General features: G+C 54.7%; 1 protein-coding gene across 4 annotated transcripts in view; it reads right to left on the bottom strand.

The window, feature by feature from the left end:
- Positions 1-14526, bottom strand: part of Ryr1 (ryanodine receptor 1) — a 132607-nt gene that overhangs the window by 61617 nt on the left and 56464 nt on the right. For all 4 annotated transcript variants that reach the window (XM_052761262.1, XM_052761259.1, XM_052761260.1 and 1 more), the window contains 22 exons: positions 14400-14494; positions 13294-13429; positions 12904-13090; positions 12713-12821; positions 11197-11317; positions 10935-11104; positions 9851-10071; positions 9668-9758; positions 8659-8799; positions 8124-8287; positions 7944-8022; positions 7672-7761; positions 7128-7268; positions 6709-6783; positions 6555-6630; positions 6167-6290; positions 5647-5762; positions 4895-4962; positions 4683-4804; positions 3514-3563; positions 3074-3134; positions 2635-2873 (listed from right to left, as the gene is read on the bottom strand). In XM_052761262.1, the coding sequence (XP_052617222.1) occupies positions 2635-2873; positions 3074-3134; positions 3514-3563; positions 4683-4804; positions 4895-4962; positions 5647-5762; positions 6167-6290; positions 6555-6630; positions 6709-6783; positions 7128-7268; positions 7672-7761; positions 7944-8022; positions 8124-8287; positions 8659-8799; positions 9668-9758; positions 9851-10071; positions 10935-11104; positions 11197-11317; positions 12713-12821; positions 12904-13090; positions 13294-13429; positions 14400-14494 (2676 nt within the window). The remainder of the gene's footprint in view (positions 1-2634; positions 2874-3073; positions 3135-3513; positions 3564-4682; positions 4805-4894; positions 4963-5646; positions 5763-6166; positions 6291-6554; positions 6631-6708; positions 6784-7127; positions 7269-7671; positions 7762-7943; positions 8023-8123; positions 8288-8658; positions 8800-9667; positions 9759-9850; positions 10072-10934; positions 11105-11196; positions 11318-12712; positions 12822-12903; positions 13091-13293; positions 13430-14399; positions 14495-14526) is intronic.

The following is a 14526-nucleotide window of genomic DNA, read 5'->3' as shown; positions in this document are numbered from 1 at the left end:
TCACATATTCTGCTAGTGTAGACAGGGGTTCCCTTGTCTGTCTTCCCAGCACTGAGACTGCTGGTACATGCCACTGCACATGGTTTTTAAGAGGATAAAAGGGATCCAAGCCCAGGTCCTCACGCTTAAATGGTAAGCGCTTTTCCAACTGGGTCATCTCCTCAACTTTTGGGGTTATGAATTTTTAAAATTTAAGGACAGCTGGGTGTGGGGGTGCGTGCCTGTAATCTCAGCACTTGGGAGGTGGAGGCAGGAGGATCAAGAGTTGAAGGCCTGGGCTGGGCATAATGGCGCAGGCCTTTAATCCCAGCACTCTGGAGGCAGAGGCAGGATCTCTGTGAGTTCGAGGCCAGCCTGGTCTACAGAGTGAGTTCCAGGACAGCCAGGGCTGCTTCAGAGAAACCCTGCCTTGAAAAACAAAAACAAAACCAGCAAACAAAACGAGGGCCAGCGGGATGGCCCAGTGGGTAAATGCACCTTCCACCAAGCCCGACGGCCTGAGTTTGATCCCAGAACCCACATGGTGGAGGCAGGGGACCAACTCCTTCAGATTGTCCTGTGACCTCCACACATGCACCATATTGGCACGCTTACACCGCGTATATACACTAAATAAATAAATAAAAATGTAAAAAAAAAACCCCACCCCAAACTAGAAAAGATTCTAATTTCAAATAAACAGTGAGTCCAGTATAGTCTCTAATGCCCTACAATCCCTGCAGACCCCTCCCACACACCTTTACCCCCCAGAAGCAATAGGGCCTGCTATGATTTGGACGTGAAGTGTTTCCCACAAGTGCTCACATGTTGCAGGCTCAAAGCAGTGATGTTCACATATGAAACTTTGGGGATCTTATTGGATCATAAGGGCTCTGGCCTCACCAACGAGTCATGCCATTGGTGGATCCATAACTGGATGGAGACTGTGGAAGGCGGGGCCATGTTGAAGAAAGTAGATCCTTGGGGACAGGTCATTTGGAGGGTATGTCTTTCCCCTGCCTCTTTATCCCAGTGTCTCTGATTCCTGGCTCCCATGAGGTCAGCAGCTTGCTACATGCTCCAGCCACCATGATGTCACCCATAGTAATGGAACCAAGTGACCAATTACTGAAACCCCTGAGAGTGTGAGCCAAACAGATCTGTCCTCCATCTGAAATTGTTTCTTCCAGATAGTCCATCACAGTGAGAAATTCTGACTAGCGGGGCCACTTCTAGACTGTTCCTTACAGGAGTTGCAGCAACTCCTCATTGCTTTTCGCCTCTTCCCCGGCCTGGGAGGATGCCGTGGTGAGCCATATTGCACCACGAGGGAAATCACCATTTTAGAGAAGGCAGAGCAATGAGACGAACGAACTTGAGCCTCTGCTCTTAGGATTTATGATCTACTTTGGGGACTGCTACATTCAAGAGAAAGACACTTCTAGCTTGTTTGGGGTACAGTGATTAAGGGTCATTGGGTCTCTGGTGCAAGTAGCTGAATCAATCTACTTTGGGTGTATGTGTGGTGCTGGGGGTAGAACCCAGCACCTTGTGCATGCTAGACAAGTACTCAATGGCTGAGCCATGCCGGGCGGTGGTGGCACACAACTTTAATCCCAGCACTCAGGAGGCAGAGGCAGGTGGATCTCTGTGAGTTTGAGGCCAGCCTGGGCTAGAGTGAGTTCCAGGAATGGTGCCAAAGCTACACAGAGAAACCCTGTCCCAAAAAGCCAAAAAAAAAATCAATGGCTGAGTCACTCTCCCAGCCCCTCACTGAGGGGATTCTAGGCAGGGGCTCTACCACTGAGTCACTCTCCCAGCCCCTCACTGGGGATTCTAGGCAGGGGCTCTACCACTGAGCCACACCCCAGCCCCTCACTGGGGATTCTAGGCAGGGGCTCTACCACTGAGCCACACCCCAGCCCCTCACTGGGGGATTCTAGGCAGGGGCTCCACCACTGAGCCACACCCCAGGCCTCACTGGGGGATTCTAGGCAGGGGCTCTACCACTGAGCCACACCCCAGCCCCTCACTGGGGGATTCTAGGCAGGGGCTCCACCACTGAGCCACACCCCAGCCCTCACTGGGGGATTCTAGGCAGGGGCTCTACCACTGAGCCACACCCCAGCCCCTCACTGGGGGATTCTAGGCAGGGGCTCCACCACTGAGCCACACCCCAGCCCCTCACTGGGGGATTCTAGGCAGGGGCTAGAGCCATGCTTTTAGCCTTTCATTGTGAATTCTAGGAGAGCTATCATTGAGTCTTGCTCCCAACTTTTCCATGTTCAGCACCAGCCCAGCAATCTACCACTGAGTTGCATATTCTCAGCCCTTGTTTTTCTTTTGCTTTAGCCCAGGCTGGCTTAGAATTCACTATCTATAGCCCAGGCTGCCCTCACACTTGCAGCAGTCCTCCTGCCTCAGCTTCTTGAGTGCTGAGATTGTGAGGCGGTGTGCACCAGCACTGTGGGTTTTGAGTTCACATCTTAGTTAATGCCTCTGTCCCCGACATTTTACTACTGTGTGCTTTGGCTTATAGCAAGAGAGCATATGTTCTAACATCTGACGACTCCACCACGCACCTCAGGATGGGCACTGTGGGTCAAGCTGACACCCCACCCCGTACCCCTTGCCCTCAGTGTCAGGAGTCCTTACAGATGACATCGTCTCCGAACTGGTGCTGGGCGATGTGCTGGAAGAGGGTGGTGAGGACAGGCAGCAGGGCCACCGTGGTGTAGGTGAGGTTCTGGCCCACGCCCTTCACCTGCGTGCGCGCCTGGGACACCTTGCCCAGCCGCAGGTTCTCCACCATCTTCTCAATGTCTTCGGAGGCGCTCTCGAAGAAGGAGCGGAGCCCAGCCTTCACAATCTCGGGGCCTGACTTCATCACCGTTCTGGGAGGGGTGTGCAGAGCTGTAGCTGCAGAAGCAGAGCATCTCCCTCTGCTCTGCCCTTCCTTCCCTCCCCCACCCTTCGACTGTCCCCTCCTTCCATCCCTCTTCTCACCACGTCACCTAGGCTGGGGTTCAGAGAGTACAGGAGGCCTGGGTTTGGGGACATGAATCAAGTGCACGCGGGTACCCCCAAGCCATACCTGGCATCCAGAGAACGTGCCAATATGTGAAGACAGTTGACCACAGCTGGGGCATCCGTGCCTGGAAATGGAATATGGGCAGGATGAAGGAGGGGCCCCGCGGCCAGCACCTCCTTACATCCACCACAGCCCTTCTCTTGACTCCACTCCCCGGCTAGGTTCATGCTACCCCACATCTACCCGACCTGGGCTTCTCCTGGGTGACCCCCCACCCCTGGCCCTGACTCTTTTCCTTCTCTTCCTTCCAGCTCTGACCATTCAGGGCTGTCCCTGTGTGGGACAGGCCTGCACGACTGACCACCCCACCTCCAGGATGAACCAGTCTTCTTCAGAGAAAAAATAAACGTAAGAGGGAGGCTGCAGCTGGAGTTCTTCCTTCCGGGTGGAGTTGGTGATAAAGACAGAGACCTGGCAGACAGGTTCAGAGCAGGGCTGCTTACCAAAGAGGGAGACTCGGTGACGGACAAGAGCAGCAAGTTTACAGAAGAGGCTGAAGACAGAGAAAGGGACAGAAGGACAAGGGGACAAGGAATGAGGAGATCAACTAGATGAAAGATGGTGGTGACATGATCAGAGGAGACAGGAACCCAGAGGACAGGGAGGGGACAGAACAGAGAGGTGGGTTGGCAGGCAAAGCGAGGGATAAAGAGCTATGACCAAACTTAAAAGTCACAGGCAAGGACTGCAGGAGTGACTTATTCTTAGAGAGAGTGATGGCCTAGAATCCCCCAGTGAGGGACTTGGGTGTGGCTCAGTGGTAGAGCCTCTGCCTAGAATCCCCCAGTAAAGGGCTGGGGTCATGGCTCAGTGGTAGAGCCCTGCCTAGAATCCCCCAGTGAGGGGCTGGGGTGTGGCTCAGTGGTAGAGCCCCTGCCTAGAATCCCCAGTGAGGGGCTGGGGTGTGACTCAGTGGTAGAGCCCCTGCCTAGAATCCCCCAGTGAGGGGCTGGAGGTGTAGCTCAGTGGTAGAGCCCTTGCCTAGAATCCCCCAGTGAGGGGCTGGGGTATGGTTCAGTGGTAGAGCCCCTGCCTAGAATCCCCCAGTGAGGGGCTAGGGTGTGGTTCAGTGGTAGAGCCCCTGCCTAGAATCCCCCAGTGAGGGGCTGGGGTGTGGCTCAGTGGTAAAGCCCCTGCCTAGAATCCCCCAGTGAGGGGCTGGGGTGTGGCTCAGTGGTAGAGACCCTGCCTAGAATCTCCCAGTGAGGGGCTGGGGTGTGGCTCAGTGGTAGAGGCCCTGCCTAGAATCCCCCAGTGAGGGGATGGGGTGTGACTCAGTGGTAGAGCCTCTGCCTAGAATCTCCCAGCGAGGGGTTGGGGTATGGCTCTGTTATAGACTGCTTACTTAGCAAATGTAAAGTTCAATCCTCAGCACTGCAAGGAAAGAAAGTCACAGCAATAACTGGCCAGCAGAGGTGATGGAGGTGAGGCTGCCTTTGTCAGAGTGACCAGTTTGTGTCAGTTAAGTCCTGGGAAACCCCTCTAGTCCCAGAGAAACTTGGATGGTTGGTCACTCTAGAATATCCCAAGACAAAAACACCCATCGGAGCCCATAAGAGTCGAGGTCAGTAATAAGAGGTTTGGGTAAGGTCAGAGGTCACAGGAAGCCCACCTGGTGATCATTTCCTTCTCCTTGTTGGAGGCGTGGCCACCACTGCCCAGCACTTTGGCCGGTGTGGACAGGAAGTAGAGACAGTGGTTGGTGAAGTATTGGTTGATCAAAGGAAGCAGAATCTAAGGAGGGGAAGGAATACGGGGTGGGCTGGGTCAGGGGTCCAGGGGCCGTCCCAGACCACAGCCCCCAGCTCTGAGCCCGCCTCTCACCTTAGCAAAGAACTTAATCTCCTGCTCATGTGGAGACTTCTCCACCCGTCCACTGCTGACCACAGCCTCTGTGGGGAAGGGCAAGGAGCAGTCACAGTGTGTTTCAGTGCCAGGAGCCAGCATGCTCTGGTGAAAAGGGACTCTGGGGGCAGGGGCAGGAGATGATGGCAGATAAATTCTCTCTCTCTTTCTGTCATACCTGCTCTGGCCACAGTCAAGCCACCTGGGTGAGGTGCCCTCAGAGCCCTCCTGTGGCTCCATCTCTGTCCAAAGGACAAGCTCTTGATCTCCCATCTGCCTGCAAAGCCCAGCTCGCCCCGCCCCACGTCCTAGCACCGTCTTTTCAATCACTCTGCTCCAGCCTGAGACATGGGGTGGGGCTTTCACAAGCCATTGGCTGGGCCCCCTCCAGATGTCCACATGCCCCCTTCACCCCTTGCTGTCTTGGCACAGACGTCACAGCGTCATCTGTGTCCTCCTTGAATACCCTGTTGAAATGACATGCGGCTCCACACTCCCCACCCCTCCCCCCTCCCCTGGTTCTCAACGTCCTCTTTCCCCAACACTAGACACTTGCTGGAACACTCGGTTTAGTTATGTGTGATTCTGTTTGACTCCGGAACCGGGATGCAGATGAAGAAGGTCTTTGCCTTGCTCCCTGCTAGTCCACCGCCTTGGGAGAAACGGGTGAACCGGTGCCCTGGGTGAGTCTTTACAGATGACCTGGAAAGCAGGGAGGGAATTCTTCCTACCCAGATGAGCGATGAACTCCTGGGAAATGTCCATCCAGCGCAACAGCTGCTGCAGGAAGCCAAAGGCAAATCGCTTCTCAATGGAAGATGTGTCCAATTCCATGTCCTTAAGGCCTCTGCTCGGAGAGGCAGAGAGGGGTCAGCTCAGACACAGGCCCTGCCCTATTTTACACACCTTAGTGGTCAGCCCGTGCATGCTGCCCACTTGCGGGTCCTTCCTCCACCGGCCTCTTCTTCATTTCGGGCTGTTCTCTGAGTTTTGCTTCCCCATGCTCTGTCCCCTCGGCCTCATCTTGGTAGCCTTGTCTCCACTCGGAGGCCACGCCCTTTAGTAATTCTTATGGTCCTGACTTCACTCTCCAGGCTACACCGCCCCCCTGGGAGGGCCTTGCCCTACCGTTCTCTGGTCCACCCTTTGGCTTCCTTATGGCCCCACCTCCGTTCCCAAGCCCCGCCCCCAAATCGCCTTCCTTCCAGCCCTGCCTGCAGGGGCTTCTGTCCAGGTTCCCCGCTCACATGCCTGGTGACAGCATAGCCATTCATCTGCAGAAACTTCAGCAACTCCTGGGCCTTCTCTCGGTCCCGGGCCTTCTCCTTGGCCGTGAGAGTGTCGTAGGGGACCAGTAGGGGATGGGACCCACCCCCTGGGGACGGCAAAGATTAGAAATCAGGGGCCAGGGAAGACCCAGGTTACTCTCACTGCGATTCCTGCACCACTAAAAGGGTGCTAACAACGTAAACACCGCTTTCTGACGCTCGACTCTGGGGCGGTGGAGCAGGGCCGGTGAGGGTGATTTAGTGACGCCATGAAGCCCGGACTCTAACCGAGGCCCAGTGACCGCAGGACTTATGAATGGAGAAGAGAAGGAAGAAGGGGGCCAGTGGTGCGGAGGGCTGGATGTCCTCACCTTTGGCCTCCAGCTCTTGCTTCTTCTTTCGCCCCCACGTGTTGTGGTAATTTTCCGCCAGTTGTTCGGCCATGGCCTGGAGGTGGGATGCAGAGAGTCAAGGACCAGATTCAGGCGGCCCTGTGCTTCCCAAATAAAGAGTCCACAGTCTCACCTGCAGCTCCCGGGACAATGTAACCCCGCTGAGGTCTGGGGGCTGGGGATTGTAGCCTTCTCGAGGGTCATATGTCTGAGAGGAGAGAGGGAGAGGGATCCTTAATGGACCAGTAGGAAGACCAATTAGCTCTGACCCTGGCTCCAGAAGCCTTCCCCGAGGCAGCCCTTTCAGGGCCTGTCTCTAAGCCACCCTCCTCTGCTCTTCAGATGGGTGGCTGTCCGTTTGATGCTGAGATTTCTGCTCAGGGCTGCCCTCCTCCTCATTTCCCTCTGCCAGGCCTCATTGCCACCCCACACGTCCAGCCCTTTCTTAACTCCTCTATCACTTGGCTCCACCCCTCTCGGTCCCACCTCCTCTGGCCCACTCTTCCGGCCCCTCCCCTTGCTCAGACCTTCACTGCCTCCTAGCAAGCTTACCTGGGCAGTTTGGGATATCTTCCTGGTCTTCTTCTTCTCTGTCTTCTCTTCCTCACCTTCCCTGGCCTTCTCTACTGTCCACTCCCAGGCAATCATGGCCTTCAAGGACTCCTTGATGGGCCAGCGGTAAATCTCTTTGTCCTGGGGTAGACAGAGGAAGCAGAGGTGGTGGAATGGGCCCAGAAGGAAGGACCGTTCAGCTTCCCTGGTCTCTACCGGCTCACGGGGGAGAAACCTCCACCAAGGGATAGAAAGTAGGAAGTGGCACGGTCAGGATTGGAACCCAGGACTGTGATCTGCTCTGTAAACAAGTGTCTCAAACACAGTGTTAGTACCCATTTTCCAAGAGCCTCAGAGAGGTTACCAAGGACTCTAAGAGAAAGGACGTGAGAGTTCTGGGGTCCTCCAGGGGAAGCATCCGATCTTGAGAGAAGGCAAAATCCATGACCAGATACCAACCTATGAAGTGCCTCAGTCCTCCCCAGACCCCTAGATTTTGGAGTTTCATTCTGAGCTCCGACATCAGGCCCCAGGGTTTGGTCACCTTCTCTGAAAAGGTCTTGTAGGGTCTCAGCATGGGGTGGGTCTTCAATTCTTCATCAGCATTCTCGCCATAGGACCAGTTGTTCTGAATCTAGAGGAGGAAGCGGGGTGAGAGGCGGGCAGCAGAGTGGTGGGGGTACCCTGCAGGGCCTGAGGGATCTCAGAGAACAGTGACGGTCCTAGGGATGGCCGCGGGCCTAAGACAATCTGGGTCTCAGAGAAGATATGGGGCTTGGGAAAGGAAGGCAGGCAGGTGGAGGACCCGGTGTTCACCTTGTCGAAGGCCCACTTCTCGTGGGTGTACTCCGCAAACTTGTTAATGAAGGAGTCCAGCTTCTCTGGGATAATGACACTGTAAGTAGAGACGCGGATGGCAGGCATTGGTGGGGTTTTCCTCTCTGGAATCTTCCGTCACCCAGCCTAGTCCCACCACCGTCTGTCCCCAGGTCTCACTTGAGGGTCTCCACAGGCCGGGGGTCAAAGTTGCCTTCAGCGTCCACTGTGGCTTTTTTCTCCGTCTTGGATGAGTACGAGGCATCCACATAGTCAGGGGGCAGCGCCCCCGCAATGGCACACAGACAAGGCATGGCTATTCGGTAGAGCTCCTGGTCGTATTTCTGAGGGTGCCAGGCATGAAGGGGAGGGCCATGCAGGCTTCCCTTGCACCCTAATGCTACAGTCCCCAACCCACCCTAACCATCGACTCTCCTGTCTGAACCCACAAACCTGCTAGTCACTCTCCCTACAGCCCAGGCCTCATTTCCTTCTGTTTGGTTTGTTTTTTAGACAAGGTCTCATGAAGCCCAGGCTGTCCTTAAACTTGATATATAACCCCAGAGTAACTTCGAATTCCTAATCCTGCTTCCACCGACCACTGGAATTAGAGGTGTGTGCCACCACACCCAATGGGGATTTCATTCCAGATCTTCACACTTGAACCCCCAAACCCTCCACACAGCCTCCTCTGAGATCCCATGGGTGCCCAGACCTTATGCGCCAGGGAGTCAAAGATGCCCCAGAAGAGTTTGCGTGTGAGGTGCAGCTCTTCCTCGGAGGTGACCCCAAAGTTGGCCCAGCCTGTGGGGAGGCAGTAGTATTTCCAGCAGCGCTCATAGTGGTTGGTAAGGAGCTGAGAGCAAGAGACACATAAGAGGAGGCGTAAGCAGATGGCAGGCAGAGAAGGCCCCAGGAGGCAGAGGGTGGCGGTGCTTGCAGATGAGATGCTAATGAGGGAAGGGTGATGTGCCTATCAGAGAATGGTCCTGGATAGCTCATTATGCAGAGTTAGTATTCTCAATGAGAGCCAGGATGGGCATTCAATTACGGCTGGGTTTGTCTGTTGTTTTTACAGAAATAGGCAAGCTAACCGTCTCCTGGTAGAGTTGTGTGCACACTAATGGGATGATCTGTGCTTATGCAAATTAGTATGTCAAATAGAAACATAGGCAGTGCCCCATGCAAATACATGGTAATCAAAAAGGCCTCCACTACCCAATATGCAACTTAGAGTTGGGGCTAATTTAGGCATCTTATGCAAGACAGTCTAAGTTGGGGTGGGGGTAGCTCCTTATGCAAACTAGCATGCAAATGACAAAGTAGGAGAGACAGTATGCAAATATTCAGAACAGCTATGGTACTGTTTATTCAAATAAACGCACTCATTTGAATACTGGAAGGCTGGTGGTCTGGGCATGCGAATAAAATGCTAATTAGGGAAAATAGTGCGCCCATGAAGATATATGTTAATTGAGGCGGGGGCTGGCTTACTTAGTTAGGCAAATTAAGCGGTAATTAGGGAATGTTAGCAGCGCCAGTGACGCAGAGCGAATGTCATGGGAATCCTAGCCGGCAAATGAGGAGGCTAATTGGTTTCCTCCGAGTTCTCTGTCCTCAAGCGTAGGTTAGCTGTGGTGGGCGTGGCTGATACGAACGAGCCCACTGGTCCTGAAGCAGAGTCAGGTGAGAAAAGGCAGGCTCCCGCTGAGGACCGCCCTCACCTTGAGTGGCATCTTGGCGAACTCGTTGAGGATTGGCACGTCGAACACCAGGCGTCGAAGCAGATGCTGCAGCATGGACGGGCGGATGTACCTGAAGAGGACACGCCCCGAGGGGGCGGAGATCTCACCCGAGGCAGCGTCTCGAGGCCCCGCCCACCCCTCAGCCATCCGGACCCGCCTCACCTGCAGAGCGCCATGAGGCAGTCCTCGATGACATCACGCTGCGCCTTGGTGAGCGAGCGGCCACGCGACAGGCGGTACACCGTGTGCAGCATGGAGTCCACCATGATAGCACGGTGCTCGGTGCCCGCGAAGAGTGGCGCGCACTTGGTGATGAGCGGCAGCACGGCCAGGCACAGGTAGCGGTTCAGTGCCAGCGCCATCTCTGTGGTGCTGAAAGTAGCCTGGGACACAGGGCGAGGCCATCAGGGCCGCTGCACATACACCCCTGGTGTTGCCTTGGTACCCAGGCTTCTTTTCTGATCAGTCATTCTCCTAAATCTCACTCCTCCAGATCTCTACCCACATCCTTATTACTTAGGTAACAAGTCATAAATCTCTCTCTGTCTTTCTCTCTGCCTCTCTCTGTCTCTGTCGGTCTGTCTGTCTGTCTGTCTGTCTGTCTGTCTCTCTCTCTCTCACACACACACACACACACACACACACACACACACACACACACACACACACACACACGAACGCCAGGAACTGATTACTGGAACCCATGACTCCTATTTGGCTGTTCTGCACAGGATCTCATGTAGCCCAGGCTAGCCTGGAACAGCCGGTCATCTGCCTCTACTTCCCAAGCGCTGGGATTACAGGCATGCCCAGCTTTTTGTTGTTGCTTTGGCTTTTGTTTTGAGATAGGGTCTCTCATTATGTAGACCAGGCTGGCCTACAACTTGTGGTGATAGATCGGCCTGCCCCTGCCTCCTGCGTGCTAGGATTAAAGGTGCGCATCACCACACCCAGCTCTGCTTTGGTTTTTTTAAGGCAGAATTTGACTGTAGCCCAGGGAACTCACTGTCCTCTGGTCTCCATCTCTCTGATACTAGATTAAAGGTGCGTATCCCTACACCCAGTCAATGCCTTTTCATAACTGAAGGTATTAGGGATTCCTGCCCACCCTTCAGCAAAACTGTTTTTCATAGGTCTTGTTTTCTATCACAAGGTGGAGGTGAGATCGGGAAATGCATGCAATCCCAGTTCTTCTGTCTGTCCTGTGTGGAGGCACGTGGGTGACTGGCTAGGTGGGCCTGCTCACCGTGTCCAGTGAGGCAGCTGCCCTCATGTCAGGAAGGAACCCCACATCCAGCACATGCAGCAAGAAGTCCTGGTTCTCAATGCCGTACACTCGGTCCAGGAAAAGCACTATGGATGCCTTGTGGTCAGGCACGAAGGATGCGGACATCTTCGGCTGTATCAGTGCCCCATCTACGGGCAAGGAGGGTGGGGTGTTAGCCTGTGCTTCACCCCCTCTTGCTCCCTCCCAGCATCACCCTCTCGACATTTCCTGCCCCATCTACCTTTGCCCAGGGTGGGGATCTGCAGTGGGAGGCTGATGATGCCCACAAGGTCGTCCAAGGGCACAAGGGACCGAAGGATGGCTCGGATCCTCAGGGCCTCACCCTTTCCCGCTTGGATCAGCTGGAGATGGTGGACAGGGGAATAGGCGTATCATCAGACAACTGTGCCCCGTTTGGGAATTGCTCTATTCCAGCCATTCCTGACACACGGACGGTAAAGCAAGTCTCCTTTGTGTGCATGTGCTATGTGCATGTGTGTATGTGTGTGCATGTGTGTGTGTGCACATGTGCATGTGGATGCAAGTATGTGTACTTACCCCTATACCCCAAGTGAAGGCCAAAGATTGATGTCAGGTGGCGTTCTTTCTCTACTGTTCTTCCCTTGTTTTTTGAGACTGAGTCTCTCACTGAACCTGAAACTTATTGTTCAGTTAACTTAGCTGTCCAGTGAGCCCTGGTGATGCCATTTTGCTGGCCATTGCTTCTTCTTTTGGAGGGGGTGTTTATTTTGTTTTGAGACAGGATCTCTTTGTTATACAGCTCTGGCTATCCTGGAAATCAATACGTAGGTCAGGCTGGCCTGGAACTTAGAGATCCACCCGCCTCTACCTCTTGACTAAAGGTGTGCACTCCCATGCCGGGCTGTTTGCTTTCATTTATTAGGGGGTGCACATGCTATGGTGTGTATGTGGAGGTCAGAGCATAACTCATGGGAGTTGGTTTTCTCCTTCTATCACGTGGGTCCTGGTGATTGAAATCAGGTCATCAGGCTTGGTGGCAGGCACTTTTACACACTGAGCTAGTGGCCCTTGTTTGTTTGTTTGTTTGTTTGTTTTGGTTTTTTGAGACAGGGTTTCTCTGTGTAACTTTGTGCCTTTCCTGGGACTCACTTGGTAGCCCAGGCTGGCCTCGAACTCACAGAGATCCGCCTGCCTCTGCCTCCCAAGTGCTGGGATTAAAGGCGTGTGCCACCACTGCCCCGGCCTCCTTGTTTGGTTTTTGAGGCAAGGTCTCACGTAGCCCAGGCTGGCCTCCAACTTACTGTGTAGCCAAAGATGACATTGAACTTCTGACCCTCCGGCTTTTACCTTCCCAGTCCTGGGATGACAGGCCTGTGCCACCACACATGGCTGTGTTGAGAGGGTCTTACTATGTAATGGAGGCTGGCCTCAAACTCCCAGGACTCCTCTCCAGTGCTGTGATCATAGGTGTGTGTGGCAGAGTTCAGTGTGGCACCATTCCTGGCTCAAGTCTCCTTGAAGAACTCATCTGTATGTACCTTCCCACCCCTCCCCCGAGTCCTCTGGGTCTGCACTCCTTGTCCATTTCCTCCACTGGGCTCCATGGGATCGGGACCTGAGGGTGTCTTGGTCATGAGTGTGTGCCCAGCATCACCTAGCCTAGGACCACACCCACAGTGAGCTGTATGAATGTTGCCCAGAACCTGAATGCTGAGTTGAAGGCTGGCCATTCACGCCCAGGCCTTTCCCAGCCCACCTGACCTCCCAGGGCTCACATGCATCTCAGGTGCACAGCGTCCCAGCAGGTCGATCAAGGCAGCATAGAAGGACATGATGGCATGTCCCAGGTGCACCCGGTTTTCTTCAGGAGGCTCCTCACCAAAGCTGTAGACGAGAAGGTGGTGGCGTTAGGAATCCAGGGACAGGGTAGTGGTGGCTACCAAACTGAGAAGGGACAGGGACTCACTGCTCACGGCGCCGGTCCCTGCGGACACCTGGTCCATCCCGTGCGGGGTCCTCAGAGATGCGGATGGCCTCTTCGATGGCAGCCAGCAGCCCTGAGCCACCCTCGCCCCGCAGGGCAGGTCCAAAGCACTCAGGCTTTCGTATCAACAGCCGCACCACCACATTAGCATTCTCTTCCACGCTCTCACCTGGCACCCGGAAAGGTCAGGAGAGCTCTCAAGGAGACCCCACAACACCCCAGAACCCAGAGCACCCAAAGGTAATGTCAGGTCCCACTGACCCTCAAACACACTTAAAGGGATCCCCTCCCGGGGAGGCCTTTGGCTCAGGGTTTGGATGTCACCAGAGGGAGGCTTTAGTCAGTGACCCCACACCTCCCACCCTGCCTCACCGTTGACAAAGACAGCGAAGCGCAGGAAGTCCAGGTAGCGTTCACCCCCGCAGGGATTCCATCCGATATCAGGATATCCTTTGGCCAGGAGCATGGGGCAGCTTTGTAAGCCACAGCCTGCCAGGTACGACACAACCTGGAATGCACACGGGAGCTCAGCCCAAGACCGCTCTCCTCCCCAGGTCTGGGCTTGCTGTCCTGGGGCTCCTCCGTCCCACGCACCTCCAGATCCTCGGCAAGCTAGCCCTACCTGCCTCATCCTTCTCCACCCGACAACCCACCCCACGAACGTGAGTCAGGTCCGCCCTCCACGCCCAACACTGGCTCTGTCTCCCTTGGGATAAACTCCAGCATCCCTGCTACGGCCTACAGGACCCCCATGACTTCACCCCTCAGCAGTCCACCTTCACTGCCTCTATCCCAGCCACAAAGGGCTCTTGGCTGCTCCAGGGCCTCTGTATTGCTCCTCCCCCTGAGGTCTGTCTGGCTGCCCAGATCACACCGAGCTTTATTCAACTTTTCCTTTCTCAGTGGGGCTTTCTCTAACCAGTCTCCCCACCTCTTTCCCCTGAAACAAGATCTCTCTATGAAGCCCTGACAGCCTGAACTCACTCTGTAAACCAGGCTGGCTGGCCTCGAACTCACAGAGGTCCACCTGCCTCTGCCTCCAAGTGCTGGGATTATATCTGGCTTATAAATGCTTTTAGGGATGAACTCATTAATGCTCTATGAAATCATGATTATGTATTTATTCACTGAGCAGATTAAACGACAGAGGTCAAAAGACAGTCTCTTTCCTGGGCCACTCAACTAGGGAGCGGAACCACTGACTTGAGCTGCTGAACTCCAAAGCACCCCCTGTAGGCCCACTCGGCCATGACAAGCACCAAGGACACCCAGTGGGGGAGTGTAGCCCGTAGACCTGCCCTCTGCCCCTCTTGTATAGACTGAAGGAGCCACTGGCTGCTGGTTGCTCCTTCTATGTTACCCTCTTCTGATTGAGCCCTGGGATGTCTAACATCAGTCTGAACATCAGTCTGAACAGGGTGCTCAGAGCCAGCATGTGCCCACACAGACAGGCATGGTCAGGCTTCCTCTCGACACACCTTTTCCAGATCTTGCTCTTGTAATGCCAAGGCCAGCTCGTTGTTGTCAATGACGGAGGCAGCTGCCACATCCAGGGGTGTGGAGCCCTGCATGCCTGTGGGGACAGAGAGTGAACAGAGTGAACTG

The sequence above is a fragment of the Peromyscus californicus genome, unplaced genomic scaffold (genome assembly GCF_007827085.1).
Source record: "Peromyscus californicus insignis strain IS unplaced genomic scaffold, ASM782708v3 Scaffold_4__1_contigs__length_199733344, whole genome shotgun sequence".
Taxonomy (NCBI): domain Eukaryota; kingdom Metazoa; phylum Chordata; class Mammalia; order Rodentia; family Cricetidae; genus Peromyscus; species Peromyscus californicus.
This window is presented reverse-complemented; position numbering and strand designations above follow the sequence as displayed.